This window comes from Cricetulus griseus, chromosome 3 (genome assembly GCF_003668045.3).
Source record: "Cricetulus griseus strain 17A/GY chromosome 3, alternate assembly CriGri-PICRH-1.0, whole genome shotgun sequence".
NCBI lineage: Eukaryota > Metazoa > Chordata > Mammalia > Rodentia > Cricetidae > Cricetulus > Cricetulus griseus.
The window spans coordinates 55,286,033-55,308,135 of record NC_048596.1 but is presented as its reverse complement, the minus strand read 5'-3'; the positions used below and the strand labels follow the sequence as shown (position 1 = coordinate 55,308,135).

The 22,103-nt window shown below is 49.5% G+C and overlaps 1 protein-coding gene across 4 annotated transcripts; it reads left to right on the top strand.

Annotated features, from left to right (window-relative positions):
• The first annotated feature begins 6,272 nt into the window (after positions 1-6,272).
• On the top strand, positions 6,273-21,857 carry Unc93b1 (unc-93 homolog B1, TLR signaling regulator). Of its 4 annotated transcripts, none has more exons than XM_027408752.2 (11): positions 6,273-6,446; positions 6,826-6,967; positions 7,333-7,486; positions 10,868-11,029; positions 11,233-11,365; positions 11,669-11,762; positions 12,021-12,145; positions 12,890-13,072; positions 13,455-13,728; positions 15,802-15,920; positions 21,749-21,857. In XM_027408752.2, exons 1-11 carry the CDS (start codon positions 6,351-6,353, stop codon positions 21,794-21,796), a joined length of 1,530 nt encoding a protein of 509 aa, XP_027264553.1. In that variant the 5' UTR covers positions 6,273-6,350; the 3' UTR covers positions 21,797-21,857. The 4 variants fall into 4 exon arrangements, with proteins under 4 accessions (XP_027264553.1, XP_027264554.1, XP_027264551.1 ...); XM_027408750.2 differs by lacking the exon at positions 21,749-21,857 and adding an exon at positions 17,315-17,998 and having other exon boundaries at positions 6,275-6,446; XM_027408753.2 differs by lacking the exons at positions 13,455-13,728; positions 21,749-21,857 and adding an exon at positions 17,315-17,452.
• Positions 21,858-22,103: the final 246 nt, after the last annotated feature.

Genomic DNA, 22,103 nt, shown 5'->3' with positions numbered 1-22,103 from the left:
GCTCCTCACCGCCTCACCCAGCTCCCCAACCTACCTGGGAGGGCAAGAGAGGCCTGCAGGCCCACGCCCCTCTGCCAGCCCGGCAGGATTCGGCTAGCTGGGATAGGTGTAGGGCCGAGGGACCACTGAGTGCCCTGTCTTCTGCATGGGATGGAGCCCCCAGCCGCTGCTTGTCACGTGGATCAGCATGTGACAGCCCTGCTGTGCTACTGTCTGGAACTGAGCCAGACAGACGCACAGGCAGAGCGGGTGTCATGTAGGGTTGAGCTGAGACTGAGCCCGTAGCTCTCAGTTGGTAACTAGGCCCAGAGAGGGTCAGTCACTGGTCTGAGGCCACACAGCAAATGAGGGGCTCATCTGGGAAAGATCCTAGTAAGCAGGAGGGTTGTTGGATTCTGAAAGCCTCCTTCTCAGCCAGAAGGCAGTCAGGAACTCCCCTGTGAGTTTAGGGGTTAAATTTGTCTCAATTTAAGAACACCCTCAGATGAGGCCCACAGAAGTCCAAATTTCTAGGACAAGGTACCTGAGGTGGTAGTCCCTGTCCAGGGGCGTGGGACACAGCTAAATCACTGTCAGCATAATATAGCCTAGAATCACTTGAGAGGAGGGCCTCAACTAAGAAACGTCTAGATCAGACTCGCCTGTGGCCATGTCTGTGGAGGATTTTCTTGTTAATTGGTATAGGATACCTTGCCCATAGTGGGATGCATTTGTTCTCTGGGCAGGTGGGCCTAGGCTATCTAAGGAAGTTAGCTGACCATGAGCCTGTGGTTAAGTGAGCCAGGAAGCATTCTGCGTGGTTCCAACTGTACTACTTTGGTTGTGAAGTGTGTCCCTTGATCAGAGGTGATGCCCATGCGATGTAATGAGAAGCACTGCCTTCAAGTCCTGATCCTGCCCTGACTTCCCTCAGTGATGGACTGGATCTGGATTATAAACTGAAGGACCCCTGACCTCCTCTAAGCTTTTTGATGACAACAGAAAAGAAAATAGAACAACCCCGACCCAGGATGGGAATCTGGGACAGTGTACTCCACTGTCCTTTCCCCTTTCTCCTCTTCCTTGAGGCTCCTGGGAGTGGGGCCTGGCATTCATGGCCTTGCCAAGGGGATCCAAGAGTAAGTAGTGATATAAGGGCCATGTGTACTGTGGGGAATCCCAAAGCTTGGGACCAAATCAAAAGCCCTCATTGTTTTTACCTCAGTCCCCTTGGGGGACAGGTATAGATGGGGTGCAAACTGTAGTCTGAGCCTGAACGTGCTTGCCCCTCACCTGCAAACAAGACCTGACCCACCCGCATAACCCTCATGGAGTCTCTGTTCTTACCTGTAAAATGGCGTTGACTCTACTTGTGTTACAGGGCTCAGTAAGGATAGTGCAAAAAACCATAGGGAAAATGCCTGATAATATACCTGGAACAGCCGCTGGGCAGTGGTGGTGCACACCTTTAATCCTAGCAGTTAGGAGGCAGAGGCAGGTGGGTCTCTGTGAGTTTGAGGCCAGCCTGGTCTACTGAGCAAGTTCTAGGACAGCCTCCAAAGCTACAGAGAAACCCTGTCCCAGAAAACAAAACAAACAAACTGGAACAATCCCAGCAGTGGTAGTGCATGCCTTTAATCTCAGCGCTCAGGAAGTAGAGGCAGTCATATCTCAGAGTGAGTTCCAGGACATCCAGGGCTACACAGAGAAACCCTGTCTCAAGAAACCAAGGGTGGGGTGGGGAGAAGACACCTGGACAGAGCAGGAGATCAATATGAGCATCTGGCCTCTTTCCCTGTCCTCCTGAGGAAATGGTGCCTTGAGCTTTGTCCTCAACACCAAGTAAAAAGAAAGAATTGCAAAGAAGTGCTCTTGCACTTAGTGTGCACAGGGGTTGCTAGTCACCCATTTCTTCATGCTGTCAGCAAAGCTTGTGGAGCACCTGTTGTGCCTTTGGGCCACACAGTCGTTCCCAGGCATCCATCAGAGACTGTGGGTTGAGAGAGGGGTGGTCACTCAGCCATGGCTGCACAGAGAGGTCACATGGACAGTGACGCTAGCTAGGGTTATCCCCACCCACAGCATTTTATGAATGCTTGGAGTCGTCATCCCTCAGTGAGGTCCTCTTTCCAGGACCATATGTCTCAGAAGGCAGCAGCCATGTTTTCTCACCAGGAACTGGGCAGGGTCCTTGGGTCATGCAGGCTTGAGACCCTTTCAGCTGCTAAGATCTGCACCACTGGTTTTGATTTTGGGGTCTTTGATATAAGGTCTTATTTTGTATCCCAGGTTGGACTCACATTTGGAGCAGATTCCTCTGACTTAGCCTGCTGAGCCTAGACTTACAGTTGTGAGCCACTACAATCCACTTCCTCCTTTTCTTCCTGGGACGGACATCGATTACTGTCATAAGGGTAGTTTAAAAACATGGAATGTTATTGTAGAGGAGGTTCTGGAAAACATTTGGGTTATAGCTAGCTGCTCAGTACTGGGCTGCCACCTCAAACTGTCATGGTCTAACTAGAGGTGGCAGGGACAGAAGCCTTGCCAAGTTTTTTATTCTGCAGATTGAACTGGGTGTCTGCCTAGGTGACATCTATTAGCCTAAAGCTCTCTGACAGTGTTTCACAATCTCTCTCTCTCTCTCTCTCTCTCTCTCTCTCTCTCTCTCTCCCTCCCTCCCTCCCTCCCTCCCTCCCTCCCTCTCCTCCCTCCCTCTCTCTCTCTCTCTCTCTCTCTCTCTCTCTCTCTCTCTCTCTCTGTGTGTGTGTGTGTGTGTGTGTGTGTGTGTGTGTGTGTGTGTGTGTGTGTACTCATGCCACATCGTGCCCATGGAGGTCAGAGGACAGCCCACAGCCGTCGTCCTCTTCTTCCACTATTTGGTGCTCCAGGATTGAGCTCTGGTTATCATTTGGTAGGAAGCACCTTCCCTGGCTGAGGCATGTCTTGGGCCTTTGTTTCTGTCCTTAAATCAGTGGCTGCCTGAGAGGAGGCCACAGGCTTTAGGAACATGATACTGGCCTCTGCTGGTATGATTTAAGGGGTGCACTACTAGAAGGGATAGGGCTTCTTTTTTATTTTATTTTATTAGTTCAAATTAGGAACAAGCTTGCTTCACATGTCAATCCCTTCCCTCTCTTCCTCCCCTCCCCCCAACATCCCACCTGCCCCTAGCCATCCCCCCTCCACTCCCCAGGCAGGGTAAGGTCCTCAAAAGGGGCTCCCCAAAGTCTACCACATCATCCTGGGCCAGGCCTAGGCCCTTCCCCATGTGTCCAGGCCAAGAGAGCATCCCTTCACAAGGGATGGGCTCTCAAAATCCCTTTTTCTTTTTTAAGACCTTACATATTTAATACAGTGTGTTACCTCTGTACAAATGGGGAAAAATTAAGTTCAACATTTCTAGACTAATATGGCTGTTAATTTTTGTACAATGCCAACTCAACATGGTAAACTGGGATACTTTTTTTCCAAAGTTGACAGCACAGCTAAAGTTTCCAAAAATTCAAATTTTATATGTATATATATATATATATATATTTATATTTATATAAAAATACCTATAATGGCAGTATGTTATGCATCAATAGCAGCAACAGCTTTTCCAGGTTCTGCAGTCATTTGAACAAAATTGTAGAGACATCCAGCACTCTCCATTTAAAAAAAAAAGAAAAGAAAAAAAGTAAAAAAACAAAATCCCAGAAAAACAGCACAGTTCTGTTACTCTTGTGGTACCTGGCACCATTATTTTTTTTTTTTAAATTAGCTTCTCAATCGTCATCTGGAAGGAAACCATTTGGGATAGGGCTTCTTTTGGGGATGCTCCCTAACACCCTTCTTCAGAGCATCCACATAGCACAAGCCACACATATCACACACAGAAACCATACAGTACATACCATGCATAAACACACGCATGTGAACACACACACACACACACACACACACACACACACACACACACACACCACTGCCTTTTCTACTCACCACACATTGAGTCCACTCCCTGAACATCCACCTCAGCTGCTTTCTTTCTTTTTTTTCCTTTGTGTTTTCAAGACAGGGTTTCTTTGTACAGTTCTGGCTGTCCTGGAACATACTCTGTAAACCAAGCTGGCCTCAAACCTACCTCTGCCTCTGATTAGAGGCGTATGTCACCACCACCCACCTAGCGGCTACCACCTTTAAAAAAATAATTTATTTAACTTTATTTTATGTGCATTGGTGTGAAGGTATCAGATACCCGGAACTGGAGTTACAGACAGTTGTGAGCTGCCATGTGGGTGCCTGGTCCTCTGGAAGATCAGCCAGTGCTCTTAACCACTGAGCCATCTCTCCATGCTTCAGACCTGCCCTCAATTCTATAGGATTGCATTCTCTTGGGGTGCAAAAGTCCACTGCCTTTCCCAGCCCTATAATCATTCACCCTCGGGCTCACCACGGCCACCACATGACATGGACTTTGTCATCACTTGAGACAGTGAATACTGGTGTCCACTCTGACTGCAGCCACATGGCTTCCGGGTTTCCTAATGCCTACCATATTCCTACTGTCCTGTGTCTCCATGCCCCCAGACCTCTGGCACTACTGTTTTTGTTTGTTTTGTTTTTTGTTTTTGTTTTTTTTTAAAGATTTTATTTATTTATTATGTATACAACATTCTGCTTCCATGTATATCAGCACACCAGAAGAGGGCACCAGATCTCATAACAGATGGTTGTGCGCCACCTTGTGGTTGCTGGGAATGGAACTTAGGACCTCTGGAAGAGCAGTCAGTGCTCTTAACCTCTGAGCCATCTCTCAGCCTGTTTGTTTTGTTTTTTAAAGACAAAGTCTACACTGTGTAGCAAATTCTGATTTCAAACTCAAGATGTGGCCAAGCCTGACTTTGAACCCCGGATCCTCTTTCTTCCACTCGTGTGTTAGACTTAGTCAGTTACACAGTGCTGGGAGATCAACCAGGACTCTGCTCATGCTGGACAAGCACCTGACCAACTGAGCTCCACCCTGCCCTGACTCTTGCTCCTTTTTAGAGCCTCTAGGGACCAAGCTGCAAGAGCCGCCATGTCTGCTTCATCCACAGCAGCACCCTCTGCCACCTGGAGATGGTCCTGCCAACCGAAAGCCTGAAGCCTCTGCAGATTCTACCTGTCCCCATACCTCAGCCCCTAGACTCTGCAGTGGCCCTTCTGGGGGAGTATTTTTCTCCTTTCCTTTCATCCACTCATCTGGTTATTTTTACATTTGTATACTTATTGATACCATCGTGGCAAGCACTCAGCTTTGAAAACAATAAAACCATGGGAAACGAGATGATTCACAACCCTCTACCAGATGGTTTCTTCTAAAAAGTGAGGGCTACAAGAAAATACTCCACCCACTCTATATTTCTGCCACAACCCCAGGGAGTCCTGTTAAATGTCTCTACTTTATGCATGAGTAAACTGGGAGATAGTGAGGTGGAATTTTTTTTTTTTTTTTTTTTTTTTAGATTTATTTATTATGTATAGTGTTCCTCCTGCATGCATGCCTGCAGGCCAGAAGAGGGCACCAGATCTCATTACCCATAGATGTGAGCCATCATATGGTTGCTGAGAATTGAACTCAGAACCTCTGGAAGAGCAGCCAGTGCTCTGCTGAGCCATCTCTCCAGTCCCCATTTTTCTACAGTATGGTCTATGAATATATGACCCACAGGCTATCAGGTTTTTGTTGTTTTGTTTTTCTGAGACAGGGTTTCTCTGTGTGTAGCACTGGCTGTACTGGAACTCACTCTGTAGACCAACCTGGCCTCAAACTACAGAGATCTGCCTGCCTCTGCCTCTCAAGTGCTGAGATTAAAAGCATCCCACCACCGCTCAGTGTAATTGTTTGTTTTTGTTTGTTTTTTTTGAGACAGGGTTTCTCTGTGGTTTTGGAGGCTGTCCTGTAACTAGCTCTTGTAGATGAGGCTGGTCTCCAACTCACAGAGATCTGTCTGCCTCTGCCTCCCAAGTGCTGGGATTAAAGGCGTGCGCCAGCACCGTGGGGCCTGGAATTTGTCTCTTAAATCAAAGTCACGCAGTGGCTGAACTGAGACTGGAACTAGCATTTCTCTGAGGCTGGGTTTCAAGATACACACTGATTGCAACACACACACACACACCACACATACACCACATACTACATACCACAACATTACATATCATACACACTACACACCACACACACACACACACACACACACACACACACACACCACGCACAGCGCTTCTGGGAGGAGGCAGTCTTGGGGTGGGGCGGACTGGACAGGGCGGTCTCTGATAAAGGAAGTCCCAACCCGCTGCTGGTGACCCGAGCAGCGCTGCAAACCCTAGGTCTGGGTCTGGGCATGGAGGCAGACCCGCCGCTCTACCCTGTGGCTGGGGCCGCCGGCCCTCAAGGGGATGAGGACCGGCTCGGAGTTCCTGATGGGCCAGAGGCTCCGGTGAGCAGGGTTGGAAGCCCGGCCAACTGCCTCGGCGGGGCACCCGGGAAGGGGCGGGACCCTGGGAAGGGAACCTGAGCACTCTAGGATGGGGTGCAGGACTCCACACGGGCGACCGGAGTCTCCGAGTGGGAATGCACGCCCCAGGATGGGTCTCTGGGTAGGGTCCTGGAACCCAGCATGGGGAGCACGGATTTTAAGAAAGGGGACCAGGACTCTGGTTCAGGGGGACTGGGCCCCCAGAATGGTGGACTGACACCCCGAGTGTGGTGCAAGGATCCTAGGATGGGGACTAGGACCCTAGATGGGGAACCCAGACTCTGGGAAGGCGGGCGCAAGGACCCGAGAGTCAGCGTGTGATTAGCGATCCCACTCGCAGCTGGACGAGCTGGTGGGCGCGTACCCCAACTACAACGAGGAGGAGGAGGAGCGCCGCTACTACCGCCGCAAGCGCCTCGGCGTGGTCAAGAACGTGCTGGCGGCCAGCGCGGGTGGCACGCTCACCTATGGCGTCTACCTGGGTAGGGCGGCCGCACGAGGGCCGCTGTCCCTCCGCCACCCCGCCTCCACTCCCGAGCTGGGAAAGAGAAACCTTGCGGCCAGCTGGCCTCCTTCCCCTTTCACTTCCCGGGTCAGAGCTAATGTTGCCACGGCATGCGCACGGGACAGTGAGGGGGTGCTACAGGCTAGTTTGCCCACACCCCGGCCCGGGAATGGATGCAGATGGGTGGGAATGAGCTCTTGCCCTCCCTGTCCGGGTCCTGATGAGCGACAGACATGGGTCTCTTAAGGTGACTGGGCGCTCTGCCAGGCTTGCTATGGGTTTCTGTTTGGTTGCTCTGAGCCATACTGCTTAGAGTCCCTCACGCTGCCCCCCTGTCCCCAGGCCTCCTGCAGATGCAACTGATCCTGCACTATGATGAGACCTACAGGGAGGTGAAGTATGGCAACATGGGGCTGCCGGACATCGATAGCAAGATGCTGATGGGTATCAACGTGACGCCCATCGCTGCCCTGCTCTACACACCTGTGCTTATCAGGTGCCAAGCTGCTGTCCTCCGACTTCCCGGGTGCAGAGGCTGCTGGACCAAGAGACCTCCAGCTGCCCTGGTGTTTTGGAGGGAGGGAACTGCAAAGAGGCCTTGCTTGTCTGGGAAAGAAAGGGGGAGATCCCTACTAGAAGAGGAACCAAGAACTTGTCCCCACCTCCCCGCCCCCTTGCACATTTGGTTTCGTGCAAGAGATTCAAGGCTCTGGCTTGGTGGCATTCTTTTACCAGACACACGGTGACTTCCTGGGCTGAAGCTGTGAAGTCCCCAGCATAGCCCAGGTCCAGTGAGCTATGACTGTGTGAAAGGCAGTTCTCACAGAAAGGGCCTTAGCTAGGCAGGGGCTCAGGTTGGAAGTCTTCCTGAGCTCTGAGGCATATATGGTCCAACCTACTGGACACTGTAGAAATTCCCCCCATAGCCTGATGAAATTCCCAAATAGAGAGATAGGATGAGTGGGTTCTGCCACCCAAGTGCTGAGGTTAAAAGCAATTGCCACCATGGGCTTTTTTTTTTTTTTTTTTTTTTTTGACAGTCTTACTATGTAACGGGGCTGACCTAGAACTTACTTAGTAGATAGGCTAGTAACAAGCTTGTGGTATCCTTCTCTCTGCCTCTGCCTCTGCCTCTGCCTCTGCCTCTGCCTCTGCCTCTGCCTCTGCCTCCTCTGCCTCTGCCTCTGCCTCTGCCTCTGCCTCTGCCTCTGCCTCCCAAGAGCAGAGATTACAGATGTGTACACCATCCAGGCTTTCCTGCCTTCTTTTTGAAATTAAATAAAAGCTGTTTCCTCACTGGGCAGGGTGGCACACGCCTTTAATCCCAAGCTCTAGGGAGGCAGAGGCAGGCAGATCTCTGAGTTGGAGGCCAGTCTGGTCTACAAAACTACACAGAGAAACCCTGTCTCAAAAAACAGAAACAAAACAAAGAATCCTCTGCTTGAACTCTGTTGCATTGTGTCATTCTCAAGCCACTTTTAAAAAATTACAACAACCACAGCCTGCTCTCAAATAATCACTCAGAGGCTTAACATAAATTATAAATGCTTGGCCAATAACTCAGGCTTATTACAAACTAGCTCTTACAACTTAACCCATTTCTATTCATCTTTGTGCTGCCCCAAGGCTCGTGGCTTTTACTTCTATTCCACTTTGTTGTCCGACTCATTCTCTGGCTGGTGACTCCTCTGACTCTACCCTTTCTCGTCCTATCATTCTCAGTGTGGCTTTGCCACCTCACTGTATCCTGTTCAGCTATTGTTCAGCTATTGGTTTATTAAACCAATCATAGTGACATTCATTCACACAGTGTACAGAAGGATGATTCCACAGCAGGATGGCATTGCCCACAGTGACTTGGGTCCTAGCACATTGATAAGCAGTGTAGAAAATGCACCATAGGTTTTCTTATAGGCTGATCTGTTTTTTGTGTCAAGTTGACATACTACTAGCCTGCACACAGGGTCTCACCTGGTAGCCCCAGCTGACTCTCAGAATTCTACTGATTCAGCCCCTGGGTGCTGGGACTACTGGCATGTGTTATGACATAGCCAGGGTAGCTGCTCTTCTTTAGACATGAAGCAATCCTGCAGTCTCTACACAGAGGGGAAGTGGGTAGCTGGCAATTTTAAGCCCTGGCAGTATGGCTGAAACCCCACGTTCTTTCCTCTTATCAAATTGCCAGGCCACTTTTCCCAAGGGCCATGTAGCCTGCACATGCCCCCCCCCTCAGATGTGCACCCCCTACCCCATTTTTAAGTGTTGGTAACTGGACCCAGGACACTATGCATTCTAGGGAAGTACTTTATCACTCTGCTGCAACACGAGTCCTAATGTATGTTATATATTGACTCTGTTCACTTACAGACAGGGTCTTATGTATCCCAGGCTGGTCTTGAAGAACCTAATTTCAATCTACAGCACCCACATAATGGTTCTCAACCGGTTGTAACTACAGTTTCAAGGGATCCAACACCACTTCTGACCTCCAGGGGCACCAAGCATACACATGGCCAGCCTGGGATATATGAAACTTTGAACTTTTGGTTCCCTTGACTCTACTTCCCCAGTGCTGGGGATGCAAGCATGTAACACCATGCCAAAATTCATGTGATACTGGAGATCAAATCCAGGGCCTTGTGTGTGCTGTTCAAGCATTCTACCCACTAGTTATAGCCCCAGGCCTGTGTGTCTTTTCTTAAGAATTAAAAAATATTCAGCTGGTTCTGGTGGCACACACACTGGGATAAAATGTTTTTATCCCAATAATGGAGGATGAGCCAGGTAGATCTCTAGGAGTCCAGCCTGCTCTACATACCAAGCTCCAGACCAGCCAAGGCTACATAATGATTCCCTGCCTTAAAAGTAAAAAAAAAAAAAAAAATTAACAGCATTTTTTGTGTGTATAGCTATATGGAGATCAGAGGTCAACACCGAGTCTCTTTCTTGATCTTCTAACATTATTTTGGTGAAGATTTTTGTTTGTTTGTTATTGTTTTTAGTTTTGCTTTTGTTTTTATGTATTGAGACAGGGTTTCTCTGTATAGCCCTGGCTGTCCTGGGACTCACTTTGTAGACCAGGCTGGCCTCAAACTTGTAGAGATCCACCTGCCTCTGCCTCCTGTGTGCTGGGATTAAAGGCATGTACCACCACCACCCGGCAAGATTCATTTTTTAATCTTATTTTATTTTTATGTGTAGAGTGTTTTGCCTGCCCATACCAAGTGTATGCTTGGTGCCCCTGGAGGCCAGGAGAGGTGTTTGATCCCTTGACACTATAGTTACAGCCAGTTGTGAGCCAGTATGTGGGTGCTGGAAATCAGAATTGGGCCCTTTGGCAGAACAGCCAGTATTCTAGTGTTTTTAATCACGGAGCCATCTCTCCAACCCCTACCTTATTTTTTAAATTACTATTTTGTGTGTGTGTACATGCATATGTGGAGGCCAGAGGTCTATCTTTTTTTTTTTTTTTTTTGATATAGAGTCTCTCACTGGGACCCAAGGCTTGTCACTCAGACTAGGCTGGCTGGCCAGTGAGCCCCAGGGATCTGCCTTTCATCACTTTCCCAATACGGGGGCTATAGGTGCATATATATCACTGCACCTGGCTTGTTCAGCAAGCACTTTACTGAGTTGATGACATCCTCTCATTTCATATCTTTGCAATGACTGTGGCATGGCCTGTGCTGCAGTCACAGCTGTGAGCACAGGCCACTCTGCCAGTCTGTGTCCCCGAGACTGTGTCTCTGAGTGTTTGACTCTCAGACCAAAGCTTCCTGTGACTTCCCACAGCCTTGGAAACTGGGACCTGAGGCCCTGATGGCTAGGGCTACAGCAGTTTCTAGGCTGTGGTACTAATGTCCCTCCCTTTGTACAGGTTTTTTGGTACCAAGTGGATGATGTTTTTAGCTGTGGGCATCTACGCCCTCTTTGTCTCTACCAACTACTGGGAACGCTACTACACGCTGGTACCCTCTGCTGTGGCTCTGGGCATGGCCATTGTGCCTCTCTGGGCCTCCATGGGCAACTATATCACCAGGTAAGCCTGATGGGCAGTGGGGCAGAGGCTGGAGAACTGGTTGAATATTTATTTCTTTGCTGACTTTAGCTAGGGGACCCTAGGCAAGCCTGTGACTCTGCTGGGCCTCAGTTTCCCCACTGAAGCTGACTAGCCTATAGCTGTAGTTGTAGGAAGAAGCATGGCAGATGGCAGGCTGGGAAAGCCCTTTCTCTGTGTTCCAGGATGTCCCAGAAGTACTATGAGTACTCCCACTATAAAGAGCAGGATGAGCAGGGACCTCAGCAGCGCCCACCACGCGGCTCCCACGCACCCTATCTCTTGGTTTTCCAGGCCATCTTCTATAGCTTCTTCCATGTGAGTGCTACAAGAAACCCTAAGGGGTGGGTTATTCTAGATTCCACACACTACAGCCTATTCTACAGTTTTCTCAGCCCTCCTGAGCCAAACCTTACCTCTAGTGATGGAGACCTCCTCCCTGTCCACAGTGACTAGGAGGAAGTTTTCCTGCCATGGGCACGCCATCACCACTGCTGGGCTGTCCCTGGGGTTGGGAGAACTTCTGCTCCCCCACCAGGGGTCATGTCTGGACTCCTCCTAGATCTCACCTCCTGTCTAGTTCTGTTCTGGGCTCTGACCCAACTGCCCTCCTGCCCACAGTTGAGCTTCGCATGTGCCCAGCTGCCCATGATTTACTTCCTCAACTACTACCTGTATGACTTGAACCACACACTGTTCAACGTGAAGAGCTGCGGTCAGTCCTGGGGTAGAGGCGGGGCCTCCAAAGCCCTACTTCCTTCTGGCATTCAGTCACTCAGAAGACATGAGGCCTTCCCTTTCAGCTTTCAGGGCTGTGTGCATGAAGGTGGGAGGTGGATGGTGTCCCTTTCACAAACTGCCACTCCCCGCCTTAAGGAGCTTGCTGGAAGAATCCTTACCTTCGCCCACACCCCACCTCCACTGTGGTCTGGTTGCAGTATAACCTAATAGTGTCTCCACCCGCCCTTCCCAGGCACTAAGAGCCACGGCATCCTGACCGGCTTCAACAAGACGGTTCTGCGGACGTTGCCTCGCAGCAGAAACCTCATTGTTGTAGAGAGTGTGCTCATGGCAGTAGCCTTCTTGGCCATGCTGCTGGTGAGGCTCGGACTGGTGGGGAGGAGGAGGTGGTGGGAGCAAGGGGCTCTCTCCCTGCTAGCGATTGTTTGTGGTCAGGTCGGAGTTGCAGGCTAGGAGCCTAAGAATCAGGACTGGGTTCTGGTTGCAGGACAGATGCCTGTAGACCAAGGCTGGAGTTGGGATTCTCAAGGCCAGATGAAAAATGACAAAGAGGGGACAGGTCCCTTAGGGCCTGTTGTGACCTTTGAGGGGACTAGGATCACCACCCAGGATCGTGGGCTGGCAAGTGTGGCTCTGGAACGAGGGCCTTCCTGGAAAGCAGAACTAAAGCTCTGAGGGACCCGAGCAGGGAGGTATGGCTTTAGCTCCAGAGGTGGGGCGTGCAAAAAGCAAGGATGTGTTCCCAGACTCATCCTTCGGCTGAAGCCTTTCCGGTATGCCACAACTTTGCCTGAGGCTTATAGGTGTATTTTGGGGCGGGGCCTTAGGACTGCAGCCCTTTTCTTTTTCTTCTTTCATTTTGATGTTTTGAAATAGGATCGCCCTTTGTAGTCCTGGCTGTCCTGAAACTTTCTATGTAGACCAGGCTGGCTTCAAACTCACTGAGATCCTTCTGCTCCTGCCTCCCAAGTGTCGGGATTAAAGAAGTGTGCCACTACACCTGGTATAGGGTGGCAGTCCTTTGCAGACCCCTGGACGTGTCTGGGGCAGAGCGTCAGGCTGAGACCTGGCAGATGGTCTCTTCACAGCTCCTGTCTGTAGGTGCTGGGCCTGTGTGGAGCCGCTTACCGGCCCACGGAAGAGATCGACCTACGCAGCGTGGGCTGGGGCAACATCTTCCAGCTGCCCTTCAAACACGTGCGTGACTTCCGATTACGCCACCTGGTGCCCTTCTTTATCTACAGCGGCTTTGAGGTCCTCTTTGCCTGCACTGGTTTCGCCCTGGTAAGTACAGACAAGACATCTGGCTAAACTTGAATTTCAGATGCACAGCACATGGGTGTATATCCTGGATTATTCCCCTCCTAGTCACAACTGAGTTCTGGTTGCAGGACATATGCCTGTAGACCAAGGCTGGAGTTGGGATCTCCAAGGCCAGAGGAGATCTCTTCCCTCAGTTTCTCTTCCCTCTCTCGCCTCCATTGCCTTTTACCCCGAACAAATAATTTTCTACTTATGTAGTTAGAATGGTGCTGCTTCCACCCTTTCTACCAGCGTAAGGGGGAGTTAGCACCAGCAGATCCAGATAAGACAAGGTGTGGCCTAAAGCAGCAGCTGTCGTGGGGAGGGCCAGGACCAACTAGCCTCCTCTTGTTTTCCTCCTCAGGGTTATGGTGTGTGCTCTGTGGGACTAGAGCGGCTGGCCTACCTGCTCATAGCTTACAGTCTGGGTGCCTCAGCAGCCTCGGTCCTGGGGCTTCTGGGGCTGTGGCTGCCACGCTCAGTGCCCCTAGTGGCTGGGGCGGGGCTGCACCTGCTGCTCACCCTCAGCCTCTTTTTCTGGGCCCCATTGCCTCGGGTCCTCCATCACAGCTGGATCCTTTACTTTGTGGCTGCCCTCTGGGGTGTGGGCAGTGCCCTCAACAAAACCGGACTTAGCAGTGAGTACAACCTTTAGGGACTGGCATGTCTGGGGTGGGGAAGGCTGTGGTTTGGGACCATTAACATTCCATGGGTTGCAATGGACATAGGGATCTGCCCTGGGGCTCTGTGGGCATACTAGAAGTGGGTAGGGATTGCTTGGGTGTAGTCTGGGGTAGAAAGAATTCTGTGGACATTGTAGAGATGGATCGGGAAGTCCTTGGACACTCTGGGAAGACATAGAAGTTCCGTGCTGAGCAGGTGAACATCACACTGAGGGAATACATGTGAAATACTGTGGGTACACAGGGTGGGTGAAAGCTCCATGAAGAGGCCTGGGGAGAGTATATAAAAACACACAGGCAGTCAAGAATTATGTTGGCATAATTTCCAAGGCACAGGAAGTAGATACTAGAGTCCAGGCTCCAGGAAGGGCAAGAGTGCCCATACTCCAGATGTAGATACAGAACTGGGTTCTTGCTTTTCTGTGTCTTTTTCTCAGGGCCTCACTATGGAGCTTTGGCTGGCCTGGGATTCACCATATAGATCCTACTGGCCTTGAATCCACACAGATCCACGGTTCTGTCTCCCTAGTGCTAGCTTTAAAGGCATGCACCACCAAGATCAGCCTTTTCCTCCTTCTTCAATTGTGTTTTTTGGGACAAGGTCTTACGCTGTAGCCCAGGCTAGCCTAGAGCTCACTATGTAGCTCAGTCAGACTTCAAACTTGTAGCAGTTTGGTACTATTTTAGATCCCTGAGTACTGGAATTATAGCCTGAGCTACTGTCGGCTCCCTGTCTTTTTTCTTTAACTTTTTTTTTTTTTTTTTTTCTGAGACAGGGTTTCTCTTTAACCCTGGCAGTCCTGGAACAAGACCAGGTTGACCTTGAACTCAGAGCCACTTGGCTCTACCTCCCAATAGTTAAAAATATCTACTTATGTTATGGTATGATATTTATTTTGAATACATGTGTGTATATGTGTGGGAGTGCAGGTGCCATGCCATGAGTGTGGAGTTCCAAGGACAACCTGTGGAAGTTGGTTCCTTCCTTCTACCACAAGTCCTGGGAATTGAACAGGGCAGGTGCCTTATACCCATCTCTATAGAGCTTTTCTTTTCCTTCTTCTTTCTCCTTCTTCTTCCATAGTCTTGCTGTATAGCCTTGAACTTGCTACGTGGACCAGGCTGGCTTCCAACTTATAGAGCTCATCCTGCTTCAATTTCTCTAGCTCTGGGACTAAGAATGTGTTTTACTGCACCCCGCAGGGTTTTTTTTTTTTTTTTTTTTTTTTTTTTTTTTTTTTTTTTTTTTTCCTGTAGAGAGGATATCCCAGCACAGCCCAAACCCAACCTGTCCAGACTTAGAATCCATGCTCAAATCTGGGCCGCTGGAATGAGGCCCTGGGAAAAGCAGCTATGGTAGGCCAGAGTTCAGCTGTGTGGGGCTATCTGGTCTTAGATGGGTACGTGTCAGTGACAGGCAGCTGGCCATGTAAGTCATCATGTAGGTCGTCCTCACTGTTAATAATGGCAGTGTTCATGTCCTGAGGCTGCTGGAGCTTAGCAAGTAGCAGCCACAGTCAGCCAGGGCTGCGCCACTTTCTCCCTTCAGAGCTTCTAGCCCAACAGACAACCGGTGTACGCTCATGTCACAGTTGGGAAAGGTCAGCTTTGGAGATTTAAGCAGCTTTCCTTAAGTCAGCTGTAATGTCAGCTTTTTGATCATCTACCGTTTCCTGAGCACCGGAGTCTCAGCTCCTTGACTGCCTGCCTGTCCAGTGCTGTTTCTCTACCACCTCGAGACGATCCCTCAGGAAACTAGTCCACTCCGTTCCAGATTTGACTTGTGGAAAGCCAATTGCTGAAAGGTCTCTCTCCAAGCCCCTGGTGAGGGAGAGAAACAGCAACTGAGCACTTGGCACTCTTCCTGCTGGGGTCAAAGGCGAGACATGCCTCATCTTGACAGTGTAGTAAACCAAAGTCTCCACTAGGGGGAGGCAAGGATCAGCGCACAGCCCTTGTTGGCTTACACCAGCCATGAGATTGAACTGGTACAGGGTTCCTTACCTGTCTTGTCTCTCCTGCCTACAGCACTCCTGGGCATCCTATATGAAGACAAAGAGAGGCAGGACTTCATCTTCACCATCTATCACTGGTGGCAGGCTGTGGCCATCTTCGTTGTGTACCTGGGCTCCAGCTTGCCCATGAAGGTGAGGATGGGAAGGAGTTTGAGTGTCCATGCCTCACCGGGAAATAGACCCTGATTTCACAGCCTCTTCAAAGGCACTACTTTGCAAAGATGCTGCTCCAAGGACCCCTTAATCCATGATCCCCCAAGCCAGCACCCTACTTACTGCTTCACCTGCTAGCATCAGTCTCTGTAGGCATGCCCAGCTGAACTGTGGGTGGTTAGATGACCTGCTCATCAGCTTCTTTACTCCTGGACTCCCATAGTCTCTCATTTCAGATTCTGTAGGAATGTCCACTATATTATGTTCTTTTGATTTGGTTTTTGTTTTGTTTTGAGTCTATATAGCTTTCTGACTGTCCTGGAACTGTCTCTGTAGACTCGGCTGGCCTCAGATTCACAGAGATCTGCCTGCCTCTACCTCCCCAGTGCTGGGATTAAAGGTCCCACCATGCCCAGCTTTTGCTTTGTTTCTGGTTGTGATAGAGAAGGGACCCAGGGTCCATTCTTGTTATCCATCAACTGTATTCTTAAGTTCCTAGTCTGTTCCCAACCCCAGCAGGTCATTTCAGCAGGTCTTAGCACATGTTTTTGTTCGGTTTGCTTGTGTATTTGAGTCAGGGTCTCAAAGGTAGCCCAGAATGACCTTGAACTCATGGTGCCTCGGCTTCCGGTGAGCTGAGATTATATACCCAGCTTTGTGCAATGTTTTTTAGAAAGTGAAATGAATTTAAATATCAGGGAACGAATATATTTGTGTGTTTGTTTCTGGCTGTGGGTTACAGTCAAACTGTCTGAAAGGAAGAGTAGGTGTGCTCAGGGTTGAGTGCTTTCCTGGCATATACAAACATACACGGCTCATCCCCAGCACTGAAGACAAAAAGAAAAAATGCTGCAAAGCACTTCTGTGGTGGATTTTTTATATATATTGTATAATTATGCATATTTATTATATATAACATATATATACATATATATATATATATTCTTTTTTCTGAGACAGTCTCAGAACATAGCCCTAACTGACCTTGAACTCTTAGAACCCACTACCCCCCAACTTCCTAAGTGATGATATTATAAGCTTGTGTCTCTATGTACACCAATGTCCTACTGTGTCTAGGGCCCCAGGAAATAATTTAACTGTGGTCCAAGGAAGCCAGACCTGCTTTTAGACTTTCTCAGACCTTCATGTTTTCTTTGAGGCAAAGAGATGATCCCGGTTTTGGTTGTAAAACTGAGTCTTGTTGGCATATGGTGACTTTAAAGTCAGTGTGGGGATTTGAGCCTTGTCCTCAAAGGCTGCCTTGGAAATCCTGGGTGAGGGATCTGGGGAGGGAGGGAGCCAGGAGGCTCCTGCTGGAGGAGGAAGACACCAGAGGAAGGGATGGTGTCACCTTTCCTTCCCCTTGCTCCCAGGCCAAGCTGGCAGTGTTGCTGGTGACCCTGGTAGTGGCAGCAACCTCATACCTATGGATGGAACAGAAGTTGCAGCAAGGCCTGGTCCCCAGACAGCCGCGAATTCCAAAGCCACAGCACAAAGTGCGTGGCTACCGCTACCTGGAGGAGGACAACTCAGATGAAAGTGATGTGGATGGGGGCGGCGAGCAGGGCCAGGGGGACTGTGCGGAGGAAGAAGCACCACAAGCAGGGGCCCTAGGTGCAGAGCTAGCTGGTCCCTGCCGCAGGCCCTGTCCCTATGAACAGGCTCTGGGTGGTGATGGGCCTGAGGAGCAGTAAGAGACCCAGGGGGCCTGCCCTGGGCTTCAGCCTCAGCTTTCCTGTTTCCTAGCCTCAGTTTACAGTTTCTCAGGTTGAGAGTCCCCCTGAACCCTGCTCTATCTGCCAGAAGGTCCCTCTTTCCCCTCCCAGAGCCTGGGCCACCTGGACCTTCCTTCAGAACACCCCCCCCCACCCCCCCACCCCCGTTTAAAGGGAAGGCTTCAGCCTAGATCAAGAGCCCCTTCCTGCTTGCCACACCTCAGGGTTTGACAGCCTTTGACTGGAGCTTTGCATTTCTTGCCTACAGGTTCCCCCACCTCAGAACAGGGGGACTATTTTTTTTTTTAATAGAAAATGATCAATAAAGAGTTTTGTATTTTCTGGAAAGGGTCTGGGTTGAGTCCCTGTTAACCCCATCAGGGTTTCACCCCACAGAACAGAATTCTTGGTTGGTTGTGGGGAGGGCTCAGTCACCCCACAGAGGAGGTGTCCCCTCTAAGCCCCTCCAAGACCCATCTCTTCTGTCAGAAGTACACCTGTAGGCTACACCCCACCCACCCAGGGTCGAGGGGTCACAGAAATAGTTTGCAGGGACCTCAGCAGAGAAGCAGGGCCTGAGCCTAGATAGCCAGACAGGAGCTAGAGGCCACTCTCCCTCCAGTCCACCCATCACCCACCCACTCCAGCCCACAAGCCTGGCCTTTTCCCTCCATCAGTGTCTACCCATGGTGCTCAGGGGCTGCCTTATTATGGAACCTGGATAAACTTGATCACAGTCAGTTTCTTTGACAGCCTCAGTCAGGATGCCCAGACCCCTGTGGCCCTGCCCGTGACCCTTTCTTCACTCACTCACTCACTCCATCAGAGGACACTGAGACCCGTTGTGAAGAGCCCTGAGGGCCGAGTTAAGACAAAGGAGCCATGAGAGAGTTATGGGGGCCCCAGCTGTGTTCTGGCACGGTCTCTGCTAGGGAGGGCCATGCCCTTTCCTTTTCCTATAGACCCCTGACCCCTGGCTGAAGGCCAGACCCCTGTCCCTATCTCACAGCTCCACACCAAGCTCTCATGGGTCTGCCTACCATGCCCCAGGCCCCCATGTGTCCTCCACTCCATCTCCTCTAGCCTCCAGCTGTGCCTGAACCAGACTCTGTAGTCTTGGAAAGGGTCAACCATCTGAGCCCTAGGTTGCTTCTCTGTGGAATGTGTCTGCACAAGAGAAGTATTAGACCCTCAGATGCTCCACTGTCCAGGTCCTAGAGGGATCTCTCAGGCACAGCAGGAGATTGTTAAGCTTTCTAAGGTTTGGGAGAAAGCAGTCTCCCCTGGACACACTCAGTGACAAGCAGACCAGACACAGTCACACTGAGAGGCAGGCAAGCTTGGCAACAAGCCTGAGCTCTGTCTGCCTGTATATTCAGTTCAGGTGTGCATCTCCCAGCACTTGGCTGAGAGTTTGAAGCCGGTCTAAGTTACATAGCAAGCTGAAAGCCTCATCTACTGATCTATGTAACAAGTGTGATTCTGACCTTGGCTACACCACTACACTGTCTCAAGACATACATATGAACACACAGCAAACACTCAGACTTCACAGACTTAGAGCTAGGTAATGAGCACACATATACAGACTCACCCAAGTCGTACTCTCGGGGCTATGATGGCTGCACTCACCAGTAATCACAGTATTTGGGAGGCTGAGGCAGAATGTAATTTTGAATGTAATTTTGAGGTCAGCCTGGGCTACTTATCTAAAAAATGTAAGAAACAAAGAGGGAGGGAGGAAAAGAAGATCTATTCAGATCAGGTTAGTTCAGGCTAGTGTCACTACCTGACAGAGCTGGAGGGCACAGTTATCTTTAATATTTATTTATTTATTTTGGTTTTTTGAGACAGGGTTTCTCTGTGGCTTTGGAGGCTGTCCTGGAACTAGCTCTTGTAGACCAGGCTGGTCTCAAACTCACAGAGATCTGCCTGCCTGCCTCTGCCTCCGGAGTGCTGATATTAAAGGCGTGAGCCACCAACGCCCAGCTATTTACTTATTTTTTACAATGTTTTTTTTTCTTTTTCTTTCTTTCTTTCTTTTTTTTTTTTTTCCTTTTTGAGACAAGGTTTCTCTGTGTAGCCCTGGCTGTCCTAGAACTCTCTCTCTGTAGACCAGGCTGGCCTCGAACTCAGAGCTCCACCTGCCTTTGATTCCCAAATGCTGGGGTTAAAGGCGTGCGCCACTATGTGTGTGTGTGTGTGAGTGAATCTGTGTGGGGTTTTGTGCATGTTGAGTGTAATGCCTGTTGAGGCCCTTTGACCTTCGCATAACTGGAGTTAAGAGGTAATTGTGAGCTATCATCCAGTGCGGGTGCTGGGAACTGAACTCAGGTCCTCTAAAAGAACAGGAAATGCTCTTAACCATGCAGCCATCTTTTCTACCCCCAGCTCCATTCTTTATATTTTAAGCACCTAAATATTGCATAAGGCATAAAGGAAAATGATTGGATAACAATAAATTCACAAAGTTCGGCGGTTTTGATGCTGACAGCTTGCCAGATAATTCTGCTTACCTCGGTAGCCTGGCTGAGGTGAATACAGGTTCTTTTATTCCAGTCTTAGTTTCTAATATTAACTCATATCACACAGCACACCATAACTATGTGTATACACATGAGTTTATGAATTAATAAAAGTTACAGAGGCCACGGCAGCATTTAAAAGCTGGCTGAAATGAGCGCAAACTAATGTATTGATAAAATGAGAGAAGGCTGTCTGTAGTGACACACACCTCTGATCCCAGCACTCAGAAGGCAGAGGCAGGAGATCTCTGTGAATTTGAGGACAGCCTGGTTTGCCTAGTGTCTTAGTTAGGGTTGCAATTGCTAGAATGGAAGAGTTTGTTTAGCTTACACCTCCATATCATTGTTCATCATTGAAGGAAGTCAGAACAGGAACTCATACAGGGAGGAACTTGGAGGCAGGAGCTGATGGAGAAGCCATGGAGGGGAGCTGCTTACTGGCTTGATCCTCATGGCTTGCTCAACCTACTTTCTCATAATACCCAAGACCACCAGCCCAGGGATGGTACCACCCACAATGGTCTGGGCCCTTCCCCATTAATCACTAAGAAAATGTTTTAGCCAGGCAGTGGTGGTGCATGACTTTAATCCTAGCACTCGGGAGGCAGAGGCAGAGGCAGGTGGATCTCTGTGAGTTCACGGTTAGCCTGGTCTACAAAGCTACACAGAGAAACCCTGTCTTAAAAAAAAAACAAAAAAAAAAAAAAACAAGAGACAAGAAAGAGAGAGAGAGAGAGAGAGAGAGAGAGAGAGAGAGAGAGAGAGAGAGAGAGATGTTTTACGGGATTTCCTACAGCCTGCTCTTATGGAGGTATTTTTCTTAGTTGAGGTTCCCTCCTTTCAAATAACTCTAGCATAGAGTTCCTGGCCAGGCAAGGCTATACACTGAGACCCTGCCTTAAAAAATAATGAGGAGAGAAGCTATTGCTGTGAACTCAGACCACTAGAGAGTCAGAGCTGAGAGTGAAGACATAGCCAGCTGCAGAGACAAAGGCTCTGGAGCAGCATTGGCAGGCCCAGCTCCAAAGGTCGATCAGGTGGACAGCATACAGCCATTGGGTAGGCCTTGTCAACTGAGGACAGGGCCAAACAGAAGCCCTGTTGGTAGTTCTCTGTGGTCTGTCCTTGCTCCATGCCCTGGAGCTGTGTCAGATCACAGCTTGGCGGGGCAGACCCATTGATGCTGTTGTGTTGTCTTATCACTTTATGGGGTCCAGGCAAGGGAGTTCCACCCTTTCCTTGGTCTAGTAAGCTCTTGTGTTTGATTTGATTAATATAATTTTAACATGCCATGTGCCGCCACAGTCTAAATTCACACTGATAAATGTATGGGGCAATACCTTCCTACTTCCAGTCTAGGTGATGTGTAGGTGGTGCTGGACAGCTGGTGGTATTTGGGGGTCCACCTTAGTGAGCAATCACCCTCCACCCTTGAAATGGAGTAAGGAAGTGTTTGTAGAACATAGGCACAGCATGGCTGATGAGCAAGTCTACACAGTATGAATTGATAGTGTAGACTGGTCTCAGCATGAACCTATAGAGGATATTTTATATTTAACCAATACAGATGGAGAGATCGAGGCAACCGGCTTTCTGGGAAGAGTTGAATCAGTAGCTGAGAAGGAGCCTGAGATCTGTCACTGAATCTGCAGAAAGGAAACCTGGTTAGAACAATGGCCATTTTGTTTGTTTGGTTTTTCAAGACAGCTTACAAGTCAGGCACTTTATCAGTGAATCTGTCTTCCTCTTCTCATAAATGCATCCAGCAGATCCTGCCCTATTGTCGTGATCAAATCTAACCATTTCCACAAAGGGCCACCCCCAAATCCTGTCACACTGGGGCACAGGGCTTTAATATGTAATGGGGACACCATTTAGCTCATAGCCACATGACAGAGCTCACTGGAATGTCATGACTGATT